The sequence below is a fragment of the Equus przewalskii genome, chromosome 4 (genome assembly GCF_037783145.1).
Source record: "Equus przewalskii isolate Varuska chromosome 4, EquPr2, whole genome shotgun sequence".
Taxonomy (NCBI): Eukaryota; Metazoa; Chordata; class Mammalia; order Perissodactyla; family Equidae; genus Equus; species Equus przewalskii.
Genome location: NC_091834.1, coordinates 9,746,876 through 9,774,261, shown reverse-complemented (window position 1 = coordinate 9,774,261; position 27,386 = coordinate 9,746,876). Strand labels below are relative to the sequence as shown.

Below are 27,386 nucleotides of genomic sequence, written 5' to 3'. Positions count from 1 at the left end.
TACAACATCTTCCATTATGTTTCCCAGGGTGTTAGTAATAGTAATCACTTTTGAAGGTTTTTTCCTCCAGTAAAGTCTTTGTTTCTTCTTCTTGCTCTCTATTTTTTTTTTACTGTTTGTGTTCTCACTTTCATATTTGAGACTCTTCTCAAATGTCTGGTGACCTTGGCTGTCTAATCATATTTAAGAATAGGACACTAAAAAGCCGAAAGGAAACTTGTACAGGTAGGTAGAGCTCACTGACCGTGGGTATTGTTGCAGGATTTTCTGGCCCATCTTTCCTGTTGGGGAGCCCATGATGTCAGATTCTTTAGGCATTTTCTTTCTTAAGCTGGTCCAATTTTCCTGGGAAGATTCTTCTGGTCTCCTGTCTGGGAGGTACAAGCCTGGCTGCCAGTGTAATGGGAGGTGAATGGAGAAGAAGTTGGGGGTCAAGTGGGTGAGGGGCCCATGTTCTTGATATTTATTATGTAAATGTTCACTTAGTCCTGCTACTTTCCTAATATGCCGGTGTGTCCCCTAGTCCAGGGACCCTCTGTTTTGGCCTCTGGAAAAAATCCCAAGTCTTGTTCAAGAGTGGAAGGGATATTGCTTAGATTTCTAATAGATGAGAGTTATCTTGTGGTGTAATTACTTTTTAATAGACTTTCACGCAGTTCCCTGCCTTTAGCACCACCTTCCTTTCTTCCGTTTCCTGTGGTCCTCGTGTTTCTAATTCTTGATCATTTGGGAGTTCTGAGTAATAAATTGGGTTGCTTTTTGGCGTTTCTTATATCACCTCAAGGTACGGAGTTTTTGGACCCATCAAGTTACTTACTGTTCATTTGTCTGCTTTTCAGTTTCAGAATCTTATTGCTGTTGTCTTTCTTCTCATTCTTTTTGCTCTTACAAATTTATGTTTTAAAAAAATTTCCTTATTGTTGTTTGGTTTGGATTCTGGAGGTAACAGAAGTAATTGCACATGTTCAGTCCACCATCTTTAGCCTAAAGTCATTGGCTCTTTATTTCTGTTGGGGAACTTCTGATATCAAATTTTTAAGCACTTTTTTTTTCCTTTAAACTGATCAGATTTTCTAGGAAAGACTCTTCTGGTCTGTCTGGAGGGTATAAGCCTGACTACCAGTGTAGTGAGAGATGAATATTCTCTTAGAGACCTCTGTTCCCTTTGACTTCCTCCAGCTTGATTGTTTAGGTCAATGAATATATTGTATACAATTTTTAAGTTATGATTCATACTTAACCCAAAAAAGTCACACTTAAGTGATATAATAAGATTGGATTTCCAATGTTTAAAAAGTTTAAATGTGTAGCTTAGAGCTACTAAATTCTAATTCAGTGTAGATGTCCAGAAGAGAAGCTGCAGAGCGAAGATGCCCCTGAAGACACTGCCCTTTATTTAATGTCTCTCACATGCCATCATATTCTGCTAGCTCAGATTTTTATTTAGAAAAACGACTGTGTTAAAAATTACATTTGCATTATTTTTGGTTTTCTGCTTTAAAATAAAAGGAGACTTTTAAAAACTTTATAATGTGTTCATTGAAGTTATAAATTTCCTTTACACAGTGTTTCATTAGAGTCCTACAAATTCTGACATGTAGTGTTTTCATTGTAGATTAAATCTATTTTGTTAAACATTTGTTTTCCCACTATACAATTGGTGGGAGCTAATTTAAAAGTTATCTTTGTTGTTGCTTTTTTATCAAATTAGCTGGATTCCTAATAATTTTTAATCTTTATTTTCTCTCCAATTTTCAGCCCCAGGACACTTCACTATTCACGATGCAGACAGACCAGAGTATGATCTGTAACTTGGTAAGTTGATTTTGGTTTGTGTTTTTGGGAAGTTGTTAGTTACTGATGAATGTTCTGAGGTTGATCATCCTAGGGTATCTAGAGCTTGGATATCCAGAATGTGGTTTCTGCAGCCCATTGTTTTCTAGAAAATAGGAAGGAAAGCTTCTGAAAAATCTCAGTGTGACTTTGAATGTGGTTGCTTATATTTATAAAGGCACAGTGATCCCAGCAAAAACCAAAGTCTCCTAATTATGGGCTTCAGTGGGACACAGTAAATCCATCAAGGACACGGATATTTCCACGTGACTGTAGTTTAAGTTACAGGACTGAAAATGAAATTGCCTCAAGAATTCATGCTTTGAAATAGGTCCTTGCTTTTTCTTGAACCTGAAGCTACCTCATTTCTCATCTCATCCCTTCATTTTGTGAGTTGTAGAAAGAACTAAGGCATAGTAGAGGTGTGATTTCTGCTTTGCTGCCAAATGAGATGAGAAATAAGCTTCGCCAGGGAGTGGCTAGGCAGCAGAGTTCCTCTTGGTGTTAAAGGAGATTCTTGCAAGATCGGCGGCGGTTATCATGGGAAAGCTTTCTAGCCGCAGCTTACTCTTAAAGGTGAATGAAGAGACCTTGAGTTATGTCATTTGTGAACTTGTTCGTGATACATCCAGAGGATTTGGCTCTTTGAAGGTTAGTGCACAAGGGTTATTTGTAGCTCACTGGTTTTCCATGGGGATCGTGTATAATTATGCTAGCTCCTGGCTTTCACATTGGAAGCTTGGAATTGCACTTGAGTAGAACAAATTTTTCTTTTTAGATGATTTCACTTCTAAGTAAGGAATTCTGTTCTGGGAAGTTTGTCTTAAAGGTTAATATGATATTTTTCAAAGGCAGGTGTATCTCTAACACCTTGTCCATAGATTGTCGTGCTTTTGACTTTTGTGTAACCGGGTGAAAAGAGGAGTCTGCGTGGCCTGCAAATAAGAATTCAAATGTTTAAAATACAAATTATATTGGTGTTAATAATGGAGCCAGGGAGACTCATGGTTCATATTCATTGGTGATTCTTGGGCTGGGTGATTGAGTAAGGGTTGTACTGATGTGTGAGGATGAGATTTTTAATTGTCAATTGTGAATGGGTTAAGAAAAATGGAGAAATACTGGTCTAAAAGGAGAGTCAATGGATCATAATTAAACTCACACCTATTACTTTGATACAAAAGTCCAGGCGTAGAATCAGTGGCTTTAAATTTCTCTGAACATCTTTCCAGCCCCCATAGCTGGTTTTAGGAGCTTCCATTGCCTGCCTTCCCCTTCTCTCGATATGTATTCTTTGAAGCAGACATCTTGAATCTTCTTTACTTTGGGGAACTTAACTGTGTCATGCCCAGCATTGCAGATGCTGCCAGTTGTGGCTCTGCCCTGTGAGGAGCTAGGAAGTCACAGTGAATCTGTATCTCCGACTGAGTTGTGTTTATACAAAGGCTTCCCAGGGGCAGGACAATTTCCCAACATTTGGTTCACTGACTGTTCTGAGGGAGGTGGATGTTGAAGTTGTTGTCAGCTGCACGTCTTCCCAGGCTGCATCTTACAGCCCCATGGCATATTCCTTGAGTCAAAGTTCAAACTCTTTCAAATCTGCAAGCTTTGCCCAAGGGCTCAGAGTTGGCTGCACGGTCCTTTCCAGTTCTCACTAAATTAGCTCTCCCAGGACTGGAGAGGCAAGACTATCAGGCAAATGCTATATTGGAGTGTGACTAGACTCTTAAGCCTGCTGTCGTGACCCATCTCCTCTTGCTCTGCATTGACCCACCTTCCATCTTATCACAGAGGATGCTGGAAAATGTGCACCAAGGCTACACTCCTTTTTTTGTTCTAAAGGAAAAATTCCATGTATGAGTCTTAGAGTTAGACCATTATGGCATCCTGCTGCCGTCAGTAAATAAAGAATATTTACTCCCCTGAATGTATAATGATTGCTATTCCAGCAAACAATAAGGATTCATTACCAGAGCTCCAAAATAGGTGTGGCAAGGTAGCATCTTGTAGAAAAAAAGTGTGTCAAGGGAGGCATCTTGTAGAAAAAAAGTGGTTGAAGCAAGACACAATTCCAACAGGGACTATTTTAGATCTTTCCACGAGAGATTGTCACAATTTCCCTTTATTTTTCTTTCTATCTTGACAAAGGATTTACGATTTTACATTATCTTAGAAGGAATGGAAAAGTGACTTCTATTTCCAAATTTGAGTAGCTAATTTTGTGTACAATCGTGCTTTCATGTTTCATCCTTACTCATCATTCGGTGAATTATAGTTATCGCCTGGAATTTTAGTTAAGTTGTATTGCTATATTGTAATATTTGGTGTGATATTATAATATTGGGGAAAATGTTGTGACTTGTGGGGACATAACCAATCCTACGTCCTCTTCATACAATGTGTCTGTTGCATTGTCTGATTTCAGCAAGCAAATGCAGTTCAACTCATTTATGAAATCACTCCACTTATTCTTGCCTCCTGTAAAACTTCAGAATTTCTTCAGTCTTCCCAGAAACCCAGACTCTGATGCAAATATTTTTTTCATTTTAAGCTATCTTTACATTTGGTGTTTTTTAAAAAATATACAATGATATATTTATTTGACTCATATTTTGAAACTTCTCTTGGCTCCTCATCTGACTTCAGACTTCCTCTTTCCATAGTGTAGACTTAGCTCACAGGGGGACAGCCATCTGCATATGGATTTCTTGGTGCTTTGTCAAATTACCCTTCCTATTCTTCCTTGTGTAGGTCATTTGATAACATGTTCTCGTAGCAAATCACCTTGACTTCCAAAATGGTAAGATCATACCCTGAGAGCTTACAATATCTCTTTGCTGCTATGAAAACTGATTCCATTACAAAGATAATTCTTTTTGAACAATAAAAGTGAAATCTTTTCTCATAAAGGACTCCTGAGAGTATATTAGAGTGAATTTTTATCTCCGCCTTTCTTAACAATTGTGTCAGATCACCTTTTAAAGGTTATAAAAGCCCATAAAAATATCCAATCTCTGCATACTTATCTACCAGTGTCCTTTCATTTTATTATGCCCCTTGAAGAGAAGGGCAGTGTGATCGTGGCATGAATCTCAGTGGTGGATTTGGTGGGGGCACAAGACAATTATTTTTTGTATTTATCCAACACTAGGCTATTCATTATTCATTTTCCATATCTCAGCATAACTTTTCCATTACTTCTCTATGGAACTTGTCATGTGCACCAACTTAGGTGGATGTAAGAACTGGAGGTGGCTGTTGATTGGTGAGTCTGGCAGAAGTTATTGGTTTCTCCAATCAAAGTGTTGATTGGAGACTTCTTACTCCTGTAGGAAAACGCCTTTAAACTTTTTTACAGTTTAAATGTTCTGATGGAAAAGGATCTTAACATGCCCTCTAGTGCCCATCCATTTACTGAAATAATCACTCTAAATACATATGCTTATTTATGTTAATCAAAATTGATAAAGAAGGATCATTTTCAGTAACTGTGGTAACAGGCATTTGCTGTGCTGTGTTTAATGGCCTGTTATTTACTATTGCCAATTTTAAAACTAAGCATTTAAGAGATCCCAGAAGCCTGATTCTGCCTATAATTGGAATCAAGGTGATGTCTATGCATATGGGTCACAGTGGGATGAAAAGTCCACACAATTAGAAGAGTCTAATTGGTGCCCCGGAGAATACTGCCCTGTGCTTCCTTAAAGAATTAGTTTATTATACGAAATAAAGTGACTGTGAAGGATTTTGTTGGAGGGAAAAGGGGAAAGGATTGAACAGGAATGTTCAAGGCAGCTAAGTGTCTATGATTGTGGTGGCTGTTTGCCAGGGAGCTGGGTGTGCTCCTCCCAGCCTGGCAGTGACACACTAGCTTTATAATGACCTAACTGTGCAAATAAATGCATTTCGATCTGAATATTGGGATGACCCCTCAGTTTTTTTGGTGTAATGCATGTCAACAGAGCTGGGAGGTCCCCGGGCAGTGTGTCCTGTGAGCTCTTCCTCACTCTTCCAACTGGCAAGGCTGGGAGCTCCTAGGATCTCTTCTCTCTCTGCTAAGTAGCAGAAAGTACCATTTTAGGATCTCTTAATAGATATCATGAGAAAGTGAGTAACTTGTAAGTAAGTAAACTGAGTAGCCAAAATGCTAGTCGTTGTCTCACTTCAAAGGAAATGACAGATGATGGTAAAAAGAAGCTTAATAAGAGTCCATTCCTAGACCTTTCAGTTCTGTAAAGACCTGTGACGTCAAATGTGGGGCTTTTTTCCAGCACAGATTTAATGAAGCTAACTGCCTGTGGGATGATGATGAAAATCTTAACTGTCCATTATTCTGTAATGTTGTCTATTCACGTGTTGAATCTTTTTCCTCTAACCCTCCAAACAAACAATCAAAGGCTGAATCTGAGCAGGCTCCACCCACAGAGCCGAAAGCAGAGGAGCCCCCTGCCGCTGCAACACCTGCTGTTGGGCTGGAAGCTGGACTGGACACCCAGGCTGAGGAGCCAGCGGAGGGGGCTGTGGTGAGCGCCACCTCCCTCCCACCCTCCACCTGCCTCCCTTGCTGCAGCCATGCTCATCTCATGACCCCATTTCTCACTTCTCATCCATGCTTCACCTGGACGAAATCACCTCCATGTCCATCATGGCTCCCCAGGTTCAAATAACCTTTGTTCCTTTGACAGAGAAACTCCCTTCACTTTTATTTTTTAAAAAGGAAGATATCCAGAGACCGGCTCTTGTGATCTAGAGAAAATTATCATGCAGTCACAGGCTTGGTTCTCAGAAAAGGATGCCTTGATTCTTTCTGATATCTCCCTTTCATGGTAGATGGGTTATAGAAATCACAAATAATCAGAACTATTAACGTTGTACTCTACCTGTGACAGCTGGAGATATGCCTGCATTAGAGACCAACCTTCAGGTGACAAACAGCAGGATACTAACTTCATTGGTTATGTCTACATATTGATTTCTTACAATATTAGTTTTGTAAGTTGATTAAGGCCCAATAAAGGATTGAAATCCCATATCATAAATCCATGAATCTATAAGGATTCCTATGTGTACAACCATTTGCTCAAAATTGAGTCTGGTGCTGGCTCGTATAATAGGAGACCTTGAGGATGTATTTTGTACAAGGATGGAGACCCATCTCCCTGCCTGGAAACCTCCTCTTACCCTGCTCCATGCAGCCATATACCACACCCCGTCACAAGCTGGGATGAGCTCTGTGTGCACCATGTTGAATTGGATAGTGCAACACTCATGACAGCGTAGAATAATAATACAAGGAAAATTTAATTCACAACACCCGTGGAGAGTAAAAAAGGTTATGAAGTGCAGTTAAAGTATTTCCCAAAAATTTCAGTCAGGGTACCATTTACCACAACCTTTAGAATCTATACAAAGAGGAAAAGCAATCTCCCTATTCCCCAAAATAACATTGTCTAGATTAGATAACAAGAAATAAAAGTTATATCTCTTGCTCTTGGTTCCCTATGTTATTTACCAGGAAAAGGATAGGTCATCTATCAAATCTATAGTTTATTAATAGAGTAGAAAAATAAATAACAGGGCAAGATGGTGATGGGAAATACGAATTGAGAATAACTCAAGAAAAATGATCGTATTTTCCATTCACAGATATAGAGTTGGACCAAGTCCTGTAGGGAAAACAAGAAATGTGTCCCACTAGATTGATTGAGTCCTTCCCAGAAGTGCTGCTTGCACAGACTTTAGCCTGGGGAGTGCTGAGGCTCTGTGGTCCGGTGTCCGGGGGTTTTCTTCCTGACTGTCACCCCTAGATTCACTGGTGATCTCAGTAACTCAGTGCAGATAGAGCATTTTCATTTGGTGTCAGATTGTGATCTGTCAACCCAACTTGGCTTTAAGATTATTGAAGTAACAGAATAAGGGAAAGGTACAATTGAATTTTTGACTACTGTTATAATTTAGAAGATAATTGATTTTAAAAAAGAATATAGATGATGCCAGGGAAGTAAAAAGATATTTGATTAGGTTCAGATATTGATTTAGAAATTGCTTCAATTCTGGAAAGTTCTCATCAAATTTCTGTTTTGAATAGCAGCACAGACTTCATCTTTACCAGTGCTTTCAAACTACATTGATTCCATGCCCCAGACTACTCAGTATAAGGGTTAATGCCATCATGCCCTTGGTTTTGAGCATAGGCATTTGATGTCATACAATAGATTGGAGATGTGAAATAGACAAGCTGGCATGTTAAATACAGGTTCCGTGGTTCTCCATGACCCCTTCTTGGAGGGTCATGACCACACAGCTCTCACACCCATCCTTTTTTTTTTTAACAAACTTATATAAGTAGGTTTTTGGTATTTTAGAATCTAAGTTCATTGCTTTTCCAGTAAAAATATTTGCAGCTACCAATTATCAAGTACCAACTTGGTCATACTTACTATGTGTAAAGATTTATAAGAGATTTGTCATCTTTTTAGCAAGTGATATTAAAAAGATTTAACAAAACGATATAGTATAAGCATCAACCATCACTAAAACCAGCTTCCCTTATGTCGGGTAAGGAGATGTTTGGGAGAGTTCTTCCTTCTGAAAATCCTTGTCTCCTAAAGCTTATAAACTTTAGAGGTTAAAAAATTTAGATTCCTTGTGAAATACAAGGCAGTTTGGAGAGTCTTATGAAGGATTCGGGCACCTACCTGCTGAGACGCAGAGGTGATGTAAGAACAGTTGGTACAGAGCTCACCGTGTGAGCCACCGTCTCCAAGAAGAAGAAGTTCAAGTGGTTCATTTCTCCATCCTTGTATGGACTGAAAAATAATAGTAATAGCGTTAACCGCGACAGGGCAGCTTACAGCAGTTCAATTTGCCTAATGCTCATCAAAAGTGGCTACCTTCCATATTTTTAAAATTAACACACTTGGATAAAGTCATTTCTTCCCCACATTCTCCCTTCTATTAGGAAAATAAGATCACATAGAATATATTTTTGTTCTCTAACTTAGATGTATAGGTCCTTTCTTCTAGTCGTAATAATCTAACATAATATTAGTGTTATTTTTTCTAAAGAAAGGTCTCTTCTGTTGCTAGATGTGTGGCATTTAGTTGTAAAGACATAAAAATCCACATTGTATCCTGAGCATTAATTAACAGCGTGGTTATGGCTGTCATCAGTCAGGATTGGGTTGACATGACTTTTTGAGGTCATCCTTTTCACTGCTGAAATGTCACCACATGGTTATTATTTCGAGTCTTGACAGAATGCATTTCATATGAGGCGAAGTTTTTGGTGGTTTGTTAAAAAAAAACAAAACAAAGAGACAAATGTAATTTCAAAAACAGGAAATTTTAGCAGTGTTTCACAAAGAAACCTGGGGCTTTCAAGAAAAGTTTAATTATTACATTTTTGTTTGTTGTTTTATTCCCCACGTAGCTAATATTGTCTTTGGTTTTTCCCTACTACACCCAATTTTACCAGTATATCTGCAGGATGCATTTTAAAATCCAACACTTGCTACCTCTTCTCCAGATGTTTCCCTGTTACAGAAGTAATAAAAATTTTCTTTAGAAAAAAAATGATCAATATTTGTTTCAGATATGTATCAGAGAATTAGGTTAAAAAGCCCATAAAGATGATTTTTACTCACATTTTCCCATTTTCTTGCAAAGAGTCCCCTTCTAATTTTCTCTAAATTTCTGTCGGCTCCTGTATTTTGTTCAAATAATGTGAACTGGGCCAATACCCTTTTTTTTGCATTTTATTTTTAAAGAAATAATGTTCTGTAATTAAATTTATTAGCACTGTTTCCAAAACATGTAAGTGGGGAAATGACCAAGGTGCAGTTGTTTTTAGAATTGGTAGAGAATTCTAGAAGATGAAACACTGACACATTATTTTGGAGACTCTTACTTTTGATTTTGCAATGTTTTGTTTTTTAAAAATTTCACCAAACTCAAGTTGACTTGTTGGGACCAATTTAAACGGGCAAATAGATGTGTATATATGGCAGACTGCAGTCTCTCCACTTCATCTTGCTATGAATATTTCTGTCTGCTTGAATAGAATACTTGTGCTAGTTTCCTCCTTCGTTCAGTTGTCAAATATAGTTGAGTCCTTGCTAGATGTCAGACTCTGCTCTGGATCTGGCGAGTGTGATGATGCAGTAAGTAGACATGGCTCCTGCCATCGTAGTTCACACAGACTAGCGGAGGAGGTCGACATTACACAGTGGTCGCGGCCTCCTTCTGTGACAGTCATGTGCTTGGGGAACAGCATTTGAGTTTTCTCCTTGTACGGAGTAAGCATGAGAGCCTGTGCTTGCACTGTGCCTCCAGATGTGAGCTCCCAGCATCTGGTATGTAAGAGGAAGATGCTGAAGATCTGAGGAAGCCAGAGGCACTTGATTGCTTATTATAGAGTGTTCTCCAAACTCGAAGGGCTCACTCTGAAGCATGTTTGCTTTAAATTAAACTAAATATATACATGCCTTGGAGATGGATGTACCTTTTTACCTTTCTCAGAAAAAAACAAAATCATAGGAATGGTGGTTTTCTCTGAGTTTGGCTGTGTTCCCATTAGCAACTAATTACATTTTCAGTGCCCCTCAGGCCAGACTAATGGCACTGTTTCCTTTTTGTTCCCAGCACAGAGCAGGCTGTATTTATACTACATTCCCAGTAAATTCTCGGTCATTCACTTGTTGATTGATTGACAATATAATCTAGGGGTCCTGAAAGAGACCACAGCTGGATCTCTTAAAACATAGATGTTTAGACTGTCATTTTCTTCCTCTTTGTTTCCATTCAGATAATTGGTTTTTATATTTAGGGAAAACAAGCTGTTTATTGCCATCAAAAGCTGTACCGTCTCTTAGTATGATTCACAGTAGCTCTGTGACAGCTGAGCCCCAGTTGCCTCAAATGTAAATGAGTTAATAATGACTTCCTTCAAAGTTTCCTGTGAGGGCTTGGAAATAATACGTGCCACTAGTTGAGCATCCAGCACATAGAGTTCCTCAATCGATGACAGTTTGCTGATATCAGTATTGTCATTATGATCATGAAAAGTGGTTTCCCCCAGATAAGCAGAAGTTGGTGAAGGAGAGGCACCTCTGAGAAGGAGAAGGCAACAGATGCGGAAGATAACACCCTCCTTTTTCATTTTGCTGCATGTTAGAAACGTTAAGAGACTCAGTCTCCCCCATCAGCACAGATTTCCTCTTGGTTCCTAAAGAAGCTGTGTCCCATCAAAATTCTCTGTCCTTCCTAAGAAGGCTTTCTTCTAGGGCCCTTCATGCCGGATCCATTGACAGGGAATGTTCCTACCTTCATTGCCAGGGAGATGCGGGCATTTGGAGAACAGGCTGCATCCTCCTTCAGGTGGTCGTAGAAAGAGAAAAAAGGCAAATGAGACGTATACAAAATTGACACAAGTGGCTGGGCCTGGATCTTTCTTTCTCCCTACCATTGTGCCGAGTCACAGGAAAGAGATGAAGTTAGCTAAGACTGAAATGAAAGTAACAAGATGGTGGACAGCTCCCCACACCTCACACCTCACAGAGCAGGTGGACCTGGGTGTGTCAGTTTCCATGTCTGGAAAATGGGAGCATCACTGTTTGGTTATGTGGCTGACATTGAATATTCATTAACCACCTGCCAACTGCTAAGGAGCACACACAAACCATCTTCCCTGCTTTCTGGGATCTAATATTCTAAAGCTCCTTCTTGAACAGGCCCGTGTGAGGATTTGCATAATGTTGTCATTTGTTCAGAGTGTTATTATAATTATATGTGAACCTGAACATCAGGTTTCAGATTGCTCTCCCACTATTGAGAAGCCATTTGTAGATGATGGGTATATAGTGATTCTTTTTTTTTTTTTTTTTTTAAAGATTGTATTTTTTTCCTTTTTCTCCCCAAAGCCCCCCGGTACACAGTTGTATATTCTTCGTTGTGGGTCCTTCTAGTTGTGGCATGTGGGACGCTGCCTCAGCATGGTCTGATGAGCAGTGCCATGTCCGCACCCAGGATTCGAACCAACAAAACACTGGGCTGCCTGCAGCAGAGCGCGCGAACTTAACCACTCGGCCACGGGGCCAGCCCCTATAGTGATTCTTAACTGTTAATTTTGGCATGTATTTTTTTCTTACCAAGGTGAAACTCACATAGCATAAAATTAATCAATTTAAAGTGATCAATTCAGTGGCTTTAGTATATTCATAATGTTGTACAATTATCACCTCTATCTAGTTCCGGAACATTTTCATCACCCCAAATTAAAACCTCCTCCCCATTAAGCAGCTACTCCCCATTGTCCCCTCCCCCAGCCCCTGGTAACTGCCAGTCCTCCCTCTGTCTCTGGATTTATCTACTCTGGGTATTTCATATAAGTAGAATCATACAATATGTGACCTTTTTGTGTCTAGTTTGCCGTATACTTTTTGTCACATACTAAATCTAGTGCTTTAGCTTGATGTTTTTGACGTGGCTTCGGTTGTAATTAACATCAGGATTAATAAACGCTCCCTATTCTCTCTTCTTAGTGCATATTGGGCTCGATTCTCGAGCCTCTGTGGAAACCATTCGGGAACATTCAGGAAACCATCAGCACAGCTGGGGAGCCTGTGTAAGACCAGACCCATTCAAATGTTATAAAGATAACTCTGCTTAGACAATAACGCCCATCTCCCACATTCTCAACATCAATTGTAGTCCCACCCTGTAAGTCAGATTTTAGCCCTGGCAAAACCTTAAAGATGTGTTCCACTGGCTCAGCTCTCTCATTCTACACGTGTCCATGCTGAGATTTATTTGGTCCATGAATAATATAGAACTGTTGCAATTCCGCATCCATTTCTTGCCCTTTGTTGTTTTGTCCATTCTCTCACCACCTCTAGGGTAGAAAGGCCCTTTACACAGACTACTCCTCATTAGTGGACATGGCCTGGAACCATTGGTATGATCAGGAAAATGTTCTTGATTTGAGATCAGAGGTCCCTTCCTTTTCTCTGGCAAATTGCCTCTGTTCCAACATGGAGTCTCAAACAGCTCAAATGCTGCCTTTGAGAATTACTGTGTGTGGCCTCAAGTGAAAGGCAGGACAGCTAAACCTCCAAGAGAGCTAAGTTATAGTAAACAGGGCCATATTGTAATAATAGATACTACCGAGTGTTGATCATTGATGCACATTATCCCACAGCAATGCATGAAACAGGCACTATTTAGGCATCATGACCCCATTTTACAGATTAAGGAAACTGAGACACAGAGAGTTGAAGTGGTTTCACCAAGACCACACACCCGGAAAGTCATGACATGAAATTCAAATCCTGGCATTTTAACCTACAGATATCTATCTCTTGACTACGCCAGAGGCTATGTTTATAAAAAGAATAGATTTTCTGAATGTCCGTCTATCGACTAACCTCATATCACATCTAACTAAAGCTATCAGGGTCGCAACCGGGCTGAAGTCTTTCAGGACTTTCTACAACTGATGCGTAGGCTTGGTGGATATTCCTGGTTTGTTGCTGAGGGGTCAAAATGAAACAGAAATGTTTGTGTGGCCTCAACGTTGAGCTTCTCAGAGGCAACGTGTGTCCTAATCCCTCACTTTGGCTGCAAAGCAAGTGTCTAAGAGGATGTATTGGGAAGACTCTTGAATTGGGAGTCTGGAGAATTAGTTCCGTGTCTGACCAGTGAAGTGGCCTTTGGAAAATCATTGGATCCTTCTCTGCCAGTTTTCTTCTCTCTTCTTTAAGAGGATTGTGCCTGATGAACTCTCTTCCTGCTCTCAAAAATCTACAACTTACTAGATTAAAAAACTAAGGATTTCCACATCTTTTGTGATAATGAGGGCACCCTTTGTTTATGGCTTCTTTTCCAGCCTCTATTTGCTAGCCACTTGGGTGACAAATTATCATGGAGTAGGTTTTACTCACCAATGCCATGGACCACTCAAAGGCTGTGACATCACAGAGTTGGCACTTGAGTCTTTCAAGTACAATTGTCAATTGCCTACCCCTGCTCAAGATTCAGGCCCCATACTACCATCTGGCCAGATCCTAGGCTGTCTGGGGAGGTGTATGTGGTTCTTGGCAGGGTCAGGGTTGGGGTTTTGTCAACAGAGCATGATGACATTTCGATAATTTGCAGATCACCATGTTTTGGTCTCACGTCTGGGTGTATCTGGAAGCCCTGCGTCTGCCTCCTGCCAACCCAAGCCTGGGTCCCCTCACAAGAAGGCAGTTTGAGCAGTGGCAACAAATGCTCTATATATCGTTCAAAGATAATGTAGCCAGGCAAGGTAAAATGTTTATTGCGCTGTAAAGGCATTTCCTTAAACCGCCTCTTTGACAAGCTATTTGTGACCTCCATTGAGGCTCTGCTTTGTGGCTACTTCAGAAACTAGTACTTGCTTGTGTGCCCATCTTGGAGAGTGTGCAGTACACAATATTGCCTTTGCTTCAAAAGATAAATCCACTTCTCCTATCCACTTTGCAAATAAATCTCTAATTAAAACTTTAATGTTTTAATATGTATCATTATTGGATATTCTGCCGTGACCTTAAAGACCAAATTAACCAAAAATTTATTGACTTTGACATTTCTGCAGAAGATCTTAGTTTTTAAAGATGTTATGGAGCTAATTCTGACAGATGTTGCCATGGCAACACTGCTGCCAGCAGCTGAGTCGCACTGGGACCTGACTGCTGAGGGTTTCTGACAGGACTGCAGGCAATACTAGGAGAGTAGATTGAAAAAGATGATTGAGATGAGGGTCAGGGAAAAAAACCCCACTAAATTCCTTTATTAGAAAGAAAGCACACAGATGTATCAAATGAAGTTTGTAATACCAGGTGCCACCTTTGAAAGGAACACCATTGGCGGCTCAGTGGTCCAGGGGGGAGCTCACCCCTACAGTCGTGCTGAAGGAAAATTATGACCTCCAGTGTCTTCAATATAGTTTGTGTGAAGAGGAGCACCAGCCACCAGCTTGTGTCTTAGTACAGGAATCTTCTCTTTGGGGCCCTATCTGCCTCTTGGGCTTTTCTTTAAAATGGATCCTGAAAAAAATCTTGTATTTTTATTCAAATGCTACGATCTTCAGACAAGTCAAGAGTTCAAGCTGGATCCAGAAGAAGGGATGGGCAGAAGGCAATGGTAGCCTGTAGCCAGGATTCCCACTGTGATATTTATCTCCCTTTGTTACTTCCCAGAGAGACTCAGGGAGTCACTCCAGCTTATTGCTAATTAGTGGAAGAGGCAGAACTATAACTCGGATCTCCAACTCCATCGCCAGTGCTCCTCCCGCTCCACCGTATTCCCTCACTTGTAACATGAGAACATTGGGTTAGATGAGCGCTCTGGTCCTTCTAGCTGTGGGATCATATTAATCTCTAACTTGTGAACATAGCTATGAAAGTTCACAACCTGATTGCTGTGTTCTCAGTTGTAACTCTGTAGTGCAATGGATGAAGCCAGGAGAAGACCAGTCAATCTTCTTTTTCACTTTCCAATTCTGTATATATCTTTCTAAAGAGTGCAATCTACAAGACTACAAGGCAAAAATAATGTGGAGAAATTGTATACAACTAATGTCTTCTTAATATCTTTTTATCATATAATTTGCTATTAATTAAGAGGGATTTTATGACATATTCGCTTAGGTGCCCACATAGTACATGTATATGAATAAAGAAAGATTTTATTTATCATCTATGCATCTCATTTTAAAGAACAGCATTCCAAGACTGTAAGTGAGTGCATTGGCTGTTTATTAGCACACCCTTGCATTCTTTGTCAAACATCACTTGTTTGGCCGTTGTCTGTAGGAAGCAGGGGTTCTGTGGAGGCATCTGGTCTCAGGATTACTCTGGAACTCGCTGATTTGAGAGATGTGTTGTCTTTTTGCATGCGGATTGGTGTGAAAAAACACAGAATTTAGAGTTAGACTTTTCCAATCCTAGTTCACTGACTGGATGAATTACTTCAACTCTAAGTATTAGTTGACTTGTCTAGAAAGCAAGAATGATATCTAATAGTATTGTTGGGTGAATAACGTGCAATAAATGTAAAACACCCAGGATAGTGCCTGGAAAATTGTAGATGCACAGTAAATGTCAGTTTCCCCCACAGGCTACAGAATGTGCATGTATTGAAACTGTCAAGCGGAAGCCTGTCAGTGGATCAGAATTATTACTCTCCATGTTTGGGGTAAATTGGTAAACCTAGAAGTCAGTGAGCTTTCAGCGAAGCGCCTCTACCAAGAGCAAATGTCAGGAAGAATGGCTGCTCTCTGACTCTGGTATACAATGTCCTTTAGCCAGGGTAGAAGACCATTTGGCTAAAATTAAAAATATGTAGCTTACATTCTTTATTTATCATTTGTGTCATTTACCCCAAGAGTATTTTAAATGAAATGCATGCCAGGAGCGCATAATTGAAGATTGTATGAGAAAACTGAAAACATTAAAAAATAAATCACAAAAACATCCTACCAGATTCACTGTTACCAGGTTTTTTTTTTTTTTATTTGAATGCTCTTTGCACTTAAATATACAAAGAAGGTCAAAGCATCAATAGTGCTGGATTCTAGAAATACTAACGAAGCCCAGGAGAATTTTCCACAAGTGAAGGCATATAGACAGTATAGTTACTGAGCCCAGCGTAGAAATAAAACGGTGTGAGGGCCTCATCCATCCCCACCCCAGGGAGAAGATGACTGGCATGTCACCCCCAGGAGGATGGGAGCATCTTTCTGAAGTGTTCTGGTCATCTTGGGCCTCCTGCCATTTCCACACCAGTGCATCCTTTGACACGATTCTTTGGGGGATTCAAGACAGGTGGTCACGTGCAGACACTTGAAAAATCCCTCCCCAGCCCCTCTTCTGGAAAGGACATCTAAGAGTCCCAAGGTGGAGAGTAAAATGGAGCAAAGAATATGTTTCCATGTCCACTGGAAACGTTAGAGTTTTCTCCTAGTTTTAGATAACGAAGCAAATAAGCATATTTTAAAAATAGCATAGGGCCTATATATAGAGCAATACAGAATAAGGAAAAGATTGCAAAGTAGATACAGAGTTTAAATTTACTTTACAGAAGAAAACCAAATTTACCAAAAGTACAAAGGAAAAATTTGAAAATTGTCTGCCTTTTGTTGTCAGTAAAATTCAGGTGTCCCTGAATATGTGAAGGAAAAAATGAGAGATGAGATGATCAGGTAACCACATGGAGATGAAAAAGAGACTTGCTTATGAGGTGGATGAGAAAGGAGCTCAATGATGTAAGAAGAGATTTTAAGGGGAGGAAATGTAATGTTAGAATTAAAATTTGCATAAAAAGTGGTGAAGACCAGAAGCAACAATGCAGAGAATTGATTTCCTGATTTGAGGACAAACTGGAGGAGTTCTCTTAAAACAAAGAGAAAAAGCATAAGCAGAGGTGATGGATGTGGAGGCCAAAGACTGAAGACACAACTCATGGATGATTACTATTCTCTAAGGAGAGACTGCAGAATGGCGCAGAGGTGTAGCGGCCAATTTAACAGGAGAGAACAAGCATGAGCTGAAGTTTTCCTAGCTGAAGGAACTCCTGCGTGCAGATCATAAGAAATCACCAAAAGGCGGAATTAATGGGAGGCTAGCCTCTAGATATATTCTTTTCAAATTTTAAATTCAAAGTTTACCAAAAAGCTCTGCAGGCATCTAGATGGGGGGAAACATGCACGACAAAAGGACAACAGTTAGACAGACCTGAGGCAAAGACGTTATCAAATATGTGAGGGATATAGCCAACTAGTGTTCCGTGATAGAACTGTTAAATAAATTGTTAAATAAAAAAGCAATAAAGTATTATATAGCCGTTGATAGGATTTTTCTAAGAAACTTGATCTGTGTGTTGTAAAATAAACAAGTAAATAAGGCCCTTATGTGCATAGAAAATGAATAAAAATAAATACATCAAAATGTTACCATAAGTTATTTCTTATTATTTTTAAACCTGTGGTATGCATTATTTTTTAATCGGAAAAATGTCTGTTTTCGGCTAAAAGAACCTACCATATAAATAAGTATGGAATTTCGTGCTAGGGCGTCACTTCAGTTGTCCTCATCCAGCCCAGTTACACGAGTGGCAGGCTGCTTTTCAGGCCTTATTCAGGGCTCATATTGCCAAGAAAGCAAACAATGAATAAAGTCAGTCAGTCAATAACTTCCATGAAGGGCAGAGATTACAAGTTCTCCTGCAGCCTGTCGCTACCTTCACTACTCTGGGGTCTCAGTCCTGGTTGACCTGCACCCACGGCACAGTCTCCTGCAGGGACTGGCTAGTTTCCGTCACCCAGCTCTGTTTCCCCACTTTGCAGGATACTGCGTCCATCACTGCATTGCATTCACTTCATTCCACTTCCAGAACATTTTGCTAATGCAATTAGGTGTTGGAGGGGACTCAGACATGAATGCCAGAACCTTACTGCTTTCCGCCAAGGAGACTGTTGAGGCAGAAGATGAGAAAGCAGTGAGATGTGCACAGTGTGTAAATTGAGAGCCACGCTCACCATCACTAAGACAAAGATGGTCCGTTCTGACTCTTGTGATTTCTATGTGGTTAATGTGCATATTGGCGACAGTCATGGTGGTCGTGCCTCCTGGACCTTGTGGACACAGTAAACAACATGTGCCTAAGGGCAGGGAGAGCTTTTTTTTTTTAGTTTCTCTTTGCATTAGATGTTTTCTACTGTAAATATATTTGGCCAACAGATAGTACAGTTTTTGTGTTGTTTTATGTTTTTTTAATTGAGATATAGTTGACCTATAGCATTGTGTTTATTTCAGATGTACAACATAATGATTCAGTATTTGTATGCATTGCCAAATGATCATTGCGATAAATCTAGTTAACATCCATCACCTTACATAGTTAGAAAAAAATTTTTTTCTTGTGATGAGAACTTTTAAGAGCTACTCTCCTAGGAAGTTTCAAATATGCAATACAGTATTGTTAACTATAGTCACCATGCCGTACGTTACATCCCCATGACTTACTTATTTTATGACTGGAAGTTTATACCTGTTGACTATCTTCATCCATTTCTCCACCCCCTACCCCCCATCTCTGGCAACCGTCAGTCTGTTCTCTGTATGAATGAACTGGGTTGTTTTGGTTTGGGTTTTTAGATTTCCCATGCAAGTGAGATCATACAGTATTTGTCTTTCTCTATCTGACTTATTTCACTTAGCATAACCCGTTTAGAGTCTGTGTTGTCGCAAATGACAGGATTTTCTTCTTTTTATGGCTGAACAATATTCCATTATATATTTATATATATGTGTATATATAAAATATGTGAATATTTTCTCTATCCATTCATCCATCGACGGGCATTTAGAAAGTACCGTTTTGGTGTAAGATAGGGTAATGGTGTTTTTCTTCACATTTGGAATGAAGAGAAAAGTTTAATAACATTGAATATCAGAGGCTTGAACTAAGAGAACTTGAATACTTGAGTATTCAGTAGTTTGAGTCCTTTGGTCTCCGTGGTTAACACTTAAAAAAACCCGAACAAATAGCAGTCATTTATCATTGTGGTTTTTCCTGGCAGGTGTAATATCTACAGTAGCAAGCAGAGTCTAGAAAATGCTTTTCTTGTTTAAATCTACAAGTAGCTACCAAACTAGAATGTATAAAAATAATAATAATAAGAGGGATAACTCTGTCTTTGAAAACCATTTCAATCTTTCTTTGATTTTATCTAGAACTAACACCTAATCTAAGCAAATGGAATCCTGTTTTCCATTTTAATGTTGGCCTACTCCTGCAGTCAGTAAATATGCATTGGAAATATTTAGTAAGAGCCGAAAATGTGGAACAGATTCCAGACATAAAGGGAGGATTGAGGCACCCTTCATTTTCAGAGCAGTGCCAGAGGCAGACAGATATGAGGAAATACAGGTAACCGACAGTCCTTCTCGGTTTCTGTAATGTTCCTAAGCTCTGTGAAAGCAAAGTGCTAATTTTGGCTGGAGAAATAGGAAGTCGTTACTGATGGACTCAAAGCGGAATGGAGGAGTGTTCATTTCTTCCATTTTCCAAGTAGGTCATTCAAATTGTTTGGTTTTTCCTCTCTGTGAAGTGCCCATTTCCTTAACACCATGCCTCTACCAGCATTAATTTCAGTATTTTGGTGACTTTTGTTTGCCATCATTCTTACCAAGAATTTTCTACGTGCTCCCTCCCTTTTTTTGTGACAGAGATCAGGTAAATCGTTGATAGACTGAAGCTGGGGTATTTGCTCCTGTGAGTTCAGTGAACATGAGACCGTGGACAAGACTGAGCCCTTGGCCTCCACCTGCTGGTGGCTGGCATCACAGCAGCCACGCTGGCAGGTCTAATCCAGCCAATGAGGTATATTTAAATTATTTAGCAAAGGAAAGGTGATAACATGTATATCTTGCAGTGGTAAAATCTGATACAGTCAAATTGGTAGGTATATAGAGCACTAGAGATAAATCAGAGACTCATTATTAACATGCTATTTGTATGGAGAGAGTTCAAAAAATGACCTTTGGCAACACCATTAATGCTTCACAGAAATATATTCTCTTCTGGAGGTGTTTCAATTCAGTTAATAGTAAAATCCAACTACTAATAGTGTGTCCTTGGAACGTGTATGCATAGAAGAATTTATGTGTAATCACTTTGAGAAGTAGCCTCTGAAATAACATAACGGCTGCTTTTTCATATGTAACAATATGTATGTGTGATGTGTGCGTGTGCTGGTATGTGTGGCTCTATTTGTCCATACTGTCTGCGTGTATCCTGAGTCCATCTGGTGCGAAGTTGTTGAAATCATTGGGATGTGCACTTCCTGGGTGTGATTTTCCAGACAGATGGAAAGCATTAAGTAACTTAGAATGATGACAACACAACTTGCTTTCTATATTTGAGTCCATAAATCCAGTGTTTGCTCATAGGCTTTATGTATAGTTTCTGATGTGGAGGAAACTTTGCTAGGTCCTTAGGATCCTGGAGAAAGCTTGCTGATTTCTCCAACAGTAAAGCTGTGAGCAGTTGTTTCATTATTCTTAGAATTAAGATGCTCTCCTATTATGTTCTGATTATTACTCTCTTGACAATGGCGACAAATACATAAAAAGAGCAATGTTTATTTAAAACAAGAGATGCAATTCTCCTAGATTTTTAAATAAACTTTTTATTATGGGAATTTGCAGTCATTCAGCAAAATAGAAATCCCCGTGTACCCGTTTCCCCACTTCAATAATTATCAACATTTATAAATTCACTTTAAATAAGTATGTGACAGTTCATGTAAAAGGATTTCTGAGCCCATGTACTTTAATGACAGGGTAGAAAAAAGAAACACATGCTGTGCATTGACTACATTTTGGATCCCTGCACACTTTGGAGAGCCAAATTCTCAAGATAAGAGATTCTCATAGGAGAAGGAAGGAAGTCAGTTTCTAAGAATATGAGTAATACTTGGCCATGTAACAAATAGTATAGCTGTTAACATTATTTTTCATTCCCAAAGTAAAATATGTGGCAGAACAGTGTATTTTGCAACAGGTTACTTTAATAAATAAAAATAAATTTGGGTCAGAAGGAAGGTTTTTAAAAATCCCTTGCCGTGACTGTAGACGAGTGACTCATACTCTCCCTCTCCTGTTTCTGGTTCCCACGCCGCAGGCACTCTCCATCGCCCGTCTCAGGATTCTGGGCTTGACAGTTAATATCTGCAGCATTAATTTAATAGAACAAACTGAGCAGAGTTTATTCAATAAAGAGGAGGAACGGCTAATGCTAATCACATCAGATGGCAGGTTCAATTTTTGAAATATGTGTCCTGAGTATATTCAATAAGATCAATCTGATATTCTTTCTCAGTCTTTCTGATTTAAACATCTCAAATCAGCTCTGCAAAGCTGACACCAGAGTCTTGTTAAAGATGTGGACTCCAAAACCAATTTGACCAATTTGTTCAAAAACTAAAACTTCGGATTGCAGCTTCTTTGTTTCATTATTGCAAGATTTAAATACTACTTAAATCTCTACTTCTGACTGTGTTCTGGCTTTAGAAACAAAATACTCATTTTTTTTTTTTTTATTCTACTTCTCCCAGTAAAGGACCCAAAATCTGGTTTATTTTTGATTATAATGCATATTTGATAACAAAATTGATTTTCCCTTCATTTTCAAGAGGTCTCGTTGAGAAAGCTCCCTAGTGTTTTTTTTTCCATGAATGTGATTTAGCTTCTGGGACCTGCCTCATGAAGATTTTAAAGTTTATACTGAAACGCAATTTTTGAAGATTCTGACTTTGCATAATGAGGACGCTTTTCTTATGCAGCTTTCTTCCATGACCTAGGTATTGGGGCAGACCTCTTCCATTTGGTGACTGAGATGTTCTCTAGGGCATTGCTATCATCTGCTTTCAACCAACAGAAATAGAAATAGCTTGTAGAGGGGACCCCCCACACCTTAAAAGCCATGTCTCAGGAATGGCAAATGTCACTTGTACTCAAATTCCACTTGATACAGCTAACTGCAAGGAAGGCTGGGGAATGGAACATTGTTGGGTGCCCTGGAAGCAGAGAAGACAGAGTTTTGCTGAACAGATAGGTGAGCCTCTTGTATCTGAATCCTGGGCTTCCGTACATTACAAAGAAAGCTTTGAAATCTGAGGAGCTTCCGCAGACAGAGAAGTGAAAGGGCTGAGCTGACTCTGGTTGAGGCCCGTGGAGATACAGACATGACCTGTTTGATTTCTGGTTTACAGATCATCCCTGGAACTGAGGCTGATGTGACTGTTGGAATCTCCATGCCGGCAGCGGAGGGGGCCCCGGTGGAGGAAGCAGAGACAGAGAAGGCAGCTCTTCCAGCTGGGGAAGGAGCAAGTTTAGAGGAGGCCAGGATTGATGCTGAAGCCGCAGAGGCTGTGGATAGCGACAGATCTCAGCCAGAAGAAACAGCAGCAGCAGCACCTCCGGTAAGTGCCCTGGTGAAGGGGAGGTTCTCAGGAGATGGTGCCGGTTGGAATGCGCTGTCTGTTGGTGAATGGTGATAACTCTTTTGGATGCAGAATAAGTTTGTAGCCATTCCGTGGCATTACATGCCACCAAAAAAAAAAAAAAAATCAGATTCTCAGAAAGGGTGATTGCAACATTCCTGCAATATCAGCACTGGGGGCTTCCGCACAGATCCCCGGTGTTATGACAGACTGGACTTAAGCACAGAGAGGGGAAAAGGAAACTCTGCAATAAAGTTATGGAGAAAAGGAATGAAGCACAGACGATGAAAAGGAGGACAAAGGAGGGAGGAGAAAGAGAAGATGATGGAATGATAGGGTGGTTGTGTGGATTAAATGAGAAAATAGCCGTCAAGTGCTGAGCCTGCTGCCAGGCACGTGGTGAGAACCCAGTATTAGTAGTTAAATCATATTACTATTATTACTGTTTTGTAGTGGTTATTATTAGGGTGCCCCAAATTCACCCCAGCTTAAGGCTTCTTTCACCAAATGCCGATCCTTATGTTGCATTTTCAAAAGAAAAATGGGTCCTTAAATACATACATGAAGTTAGACCCAGCCCCAGCTCCTCAGTTCTTCAGAGAAGCATTTAGGTAACAAGCCTGCATATTCCATGAGGTGGGAGCCTCAGACCCTGGTGCCAGAGCATGGACCGCTCTTCTAAGCCCCATGTTTGGTTCTTCTGTGTTCTAGAAGGTCACAATGTGAGTGGCTTAATGTTATACTTTCTATTTTCCTGATTATTGTACTCATAATAAGTTTCCAAAAACCTCTCCAGCTTTACTCAAAGCTTGACACTGAATTATCCCTTTCATCCTACTAGAAAAACAGATTGTATTGATATTTGGAGAAATAACTCAAAAGTATGTTCCATTTTTTTCGAGAGATTTTTCTTGTCACAATGTCAGGATTATTTTGTATATATTGTTAGACTTGTTGAAAGAGGGTATTATTTTCTCCAAACTGAAGACTGGAAGTGCTTGTGTCCACTGATAGCTGAAGGAGTGTGAACTTGATCTGAAAGGCAGAAAACATCTCCAGACTTCCATGAAGCTGGTGAAACCCCCCTCCTTGCTCATCTTTGTTAAAAGACAAAAGGGACGTCTTGATCCTTTGGTTCTGCTTTCCCCCCTGAAAATAGAGTACGTGGTGTGGTTGGTGGTGGTTGTAACCCCTCAAGCTGTAACTGCAGTGTGGGCTCTAAGGAGAATCAACAAGCAAAGGACAGGGAGATTATTTCCAGACATGGGCCAGCTCTTTGCCAACAGTATGGTTTCAGGCCATTCGGGAGTCCCATGGGACTCAGAGAGAAAAGCACTCAGGGGAGGTGAAATGTCAGTGGGACAAGAATGGACCACCGCAAGAATGTGACGCCCTTGGAATCCTACTGCGGTCGCTTTCAGGACAGTCGCCACCACCCTGCCCTGCCCACGCTCCCTCCTTTCAGTCTCCGGTCCCTCTTCTCAGTTTCCACAGAAACCTCACTCTTCCCAGCCTGCGTGATTGTTCAAGCATGCAGAAACTAATCCCACGGAGGGTTTCTGACTTAGGAGAGAGAGAAAGGAGGCCGTGTCAGGAGGAAGGCCCTGCAAGGTGGAAGGCCAGAAAAGTTTGGAAACAGCAGGCATTTTGTTGAATGAGGGAGCTGGGGAAAGTGGGAGCCAAGGAGGGTGGGGCAGGGGTAGAGGCAGCCCATGGAGAACACAGAAGTCTTGTCTCCCTGGCCTGCTGGGTATCACCATGACTTCCTTCCTCCAGGAGAAGGTCATCCCTTCTGTCATCATCGAGCCCGCTTCCAACAACGAAGGGGAAGGAGAGCACGAGATAACCATCGGTGCAGAGTCCAAGGAGGCCACTGATGCTGCTGCTCCTCCTGTCTCCACCAGCGTGACGCCAGAGCTGGCCTTGGAGCAGGAGGCCGGGGAGGACTCCCAGCCGGCGCCTGCAGCTCTGTCTGCCAGCGAGGTCTCTCAGGAAGTGCCGCCCGGCTTTCTCTACAAGGTCTTTCCATTGTTTCTTTCTTTTAATCTGGTGGCCATTTGTCCTTCCTTTGCTTTGAGGCCCTTTTGCTTGAACCTGTGGTTTTCCAAGTTTTACTTTTGCTCTTTGCAATCTGTATTCTTTCTCCGTACTGCTCTCGCCTTCATCCCAACATCACATTGCCACCTGGCAGGGTTTACGGGCTGCTGGACAAACAAGAACTACGGTAACGTCTTACCATATTGTAACAACCCATAATTAAAGGAAAGTTTGCCACAGGGCAAATGATATGTCCCTTGGTGCATGGGTGGATTGCTTCGCCCGAGGGTCCTCCCCTCTCCCCTCCCCTCCCCCTTCCCCCCTCCCCTCCCCCCTCCCCTCCCCATGGAGCCCTGGGAGTCCCTCCAGCCTGGGCTCTGATCAGGGCTTGGAAATTACCCTTGTGCTCACTTGCTCCCCATGTGGATCACACGCCTCCAGAGGGTGGAAAACACGAACCATTGAGTCAACTCTGGCACCTCCTTACTGTGCATGCCCCAAAGTAGGGAGCCAATAAGTGCCTGAAAAGTAAGTGAATAAATACATCAATGGGCTTCTATGAAAATGAAGAGAAAAAGAGGCCAAATTAATGGGAAGAAGGTTTTTGCTCAGAGAGGCCATCAAATGGCTACTTAGAGCCTTCATAAATCCATGGATCCTTACCAGAAACCCCTGTGAATACCTGAAAACACTGGCTTAGGCCAAGGGTCGAAGGCAGAGAATCCTACCTAATAGAATATGGTGGGAATTTTAAGTTTCATATTTGATTTTACATTTCAAAATTCAGCTCTTTTTCTTTTAGAAAGTACTACATTTATGTGTGTTTGTGGAGCTGGAATTGAATGGTAACAGTCATTATGTTTTTCTTCTCTCTCTCTCTGCTCATTAGAAAGTAGCTGCTATCTTACCACCTCACGTGGGGACAGAGCGAGTATAATGGACTTATGAATGAGATGATGTGGGGAAAAAATTAGACATGTGGCTAGTGAGGGCTTGTGTTTTAAGTAAAGCACAAGAAGTGAAGGAGGCAGCGTGCACGTGAGGCCCCCCCTGGCTGGGCCCGTCCCTGGCTTCCCCCACCACCTGCGATGTGAGCTGAGCATCACTTAACTCCTCTCTCGGGGGGTGGGGGGGGCTTCAGTTTTCTTATCAGAAAAATGAATTTGGAGATAAGCTCGTCATTTCCAGATCTGACATTTTATGACTCTATATGCAAAATCCACGTTTCAAAAGCTAGTTGTTTAATCTCAGGGGGGTCGAGGAGAGGACATGGGAGAAGTAAAACGGGCCATTAAATAGTTATTCCAGCTGGGTGATGACGCCATGGGCTTCATTATACTATTCTTTCTGCATTTTAAAAAAATTTTCTATAATCAAATTTTAAAGAAATTTTTTTAAAAAAGGGAAGGAAGGGTGGGAAATAGGACAAATGTTATTGAAGGGTGCAAGCTTGCAATGATATTAAAAATACCCTACAGACCTACAGCACAGCATGATGAATATAGATAACAGTAGTATATTATAATCATCACACTTACTAAGAGACTAGAACTTAATTACTCCAGCCTCTAAAAGGAAATGATAATTATGTAACATGGTACAGGTCCTAATTATCAGTACAATGGCAATCATGTTACAATCTATAAATGTACCAAGTTAACATGTTGTACACCTTAAGTTTACACAATGTTATATGTCACATATAGTCCAGTTAAAAAAAGAAAGAAAAAGAAAGAAAAGAAACAGATTGGCATGGTTTAAAGAGTAAGATAGAGACGGAAGTTAATTTATAAAGGAATTGATCACAGGGTTTAATTCAGCAGTGATTTCCTTATAACATGCAAGTGATGGTTTTCCTAATTATTAATTATTTGAGAAGCTGGGGTTAGAGGAACTTTCTGCTGCACATTTTTAGTTCCGGTTAAAAAACAAACAATAATAAAGCATCAGTGATAATAAAATGCAAATCTGTAACAAAAATATGACTAATTAAAATTTAATGACAACATTTCAACTCTTGCAGAAGGCATTGCACTAGTAAATATACACCCAAGTGGCCTCAGGATCAGTCTATAAGAATTGGATTTTTTTTCTTTTTTTTTTGAGGAAGATTAGCCTGAGCTAAGTACTGCCAGTCCTCCTGTTTTTTGCTGAGGAAGCCTGGTCCTGAGCTAACATCGTGCCCATCTTCCTCTGCTTTATACGTGGGACGCCTACCACAGCATGGTTTGCCAAGCGGTGCCATGTCCACAACTGGGATCTGAACCGGCGAACCCCAGGCCGCTGAGAGGTGGAACGTGCAAACTTAACCGCTGTGCCACCGGGCCAGCCCCAGAATTGGATGTTTTAAGTAAACAGAATAGGGTTTCCTTTCTGCCTTCAGAGGCCTTTTCCTTCCTTGGGATGTGATACATAGCTTCCTCTTTTTTATCCAGCTTAGAGATGCTTCTCAGAGTGCCTGCTGATAATCCGGGAGACTGATTTTACGTCT

At 40.5% G+C, this 27,386-nt stretch overlaps 1 protein-coding gene across 6 annotated transcripts in view; it reads left to right on the top strand.

The window, feature by feature from the left end:
- AMPH (amphiphysin) overlaps positions 1-27,386 on the top strand; it is a 227,339-nt gene that overhangs the window by 193,196 nt on the left and 6,757 nt on the right. For 3 of the 6 annotated variants that reach the window (XM_070615428.1, XM_070615426.1, XM_070615430.1), the window contains 4 exons: positions 1,759-1,815; positions 6,231-6,356; positions 22,628-22,837; positions 24,635-24,877. In XM_070615428.1, the coding sequence (XP_070471529.1) occupies positions 1,759-1,815; positions 6,231-6,356; positions 22,628-22,837; positions 24,635-24,877 (636 nt within the window). The remainder of the gene's footprint in view (positions 1-1,758; positions 1,816-6,230; positions 6,357-22,627; positions 22,838-24,634; positions 24,878-27,386) is intronic. The other 3 variants (XM_070615429.1, XM_070615427.1, XM_070615431.1) reach the window with 1 other exon arrangement.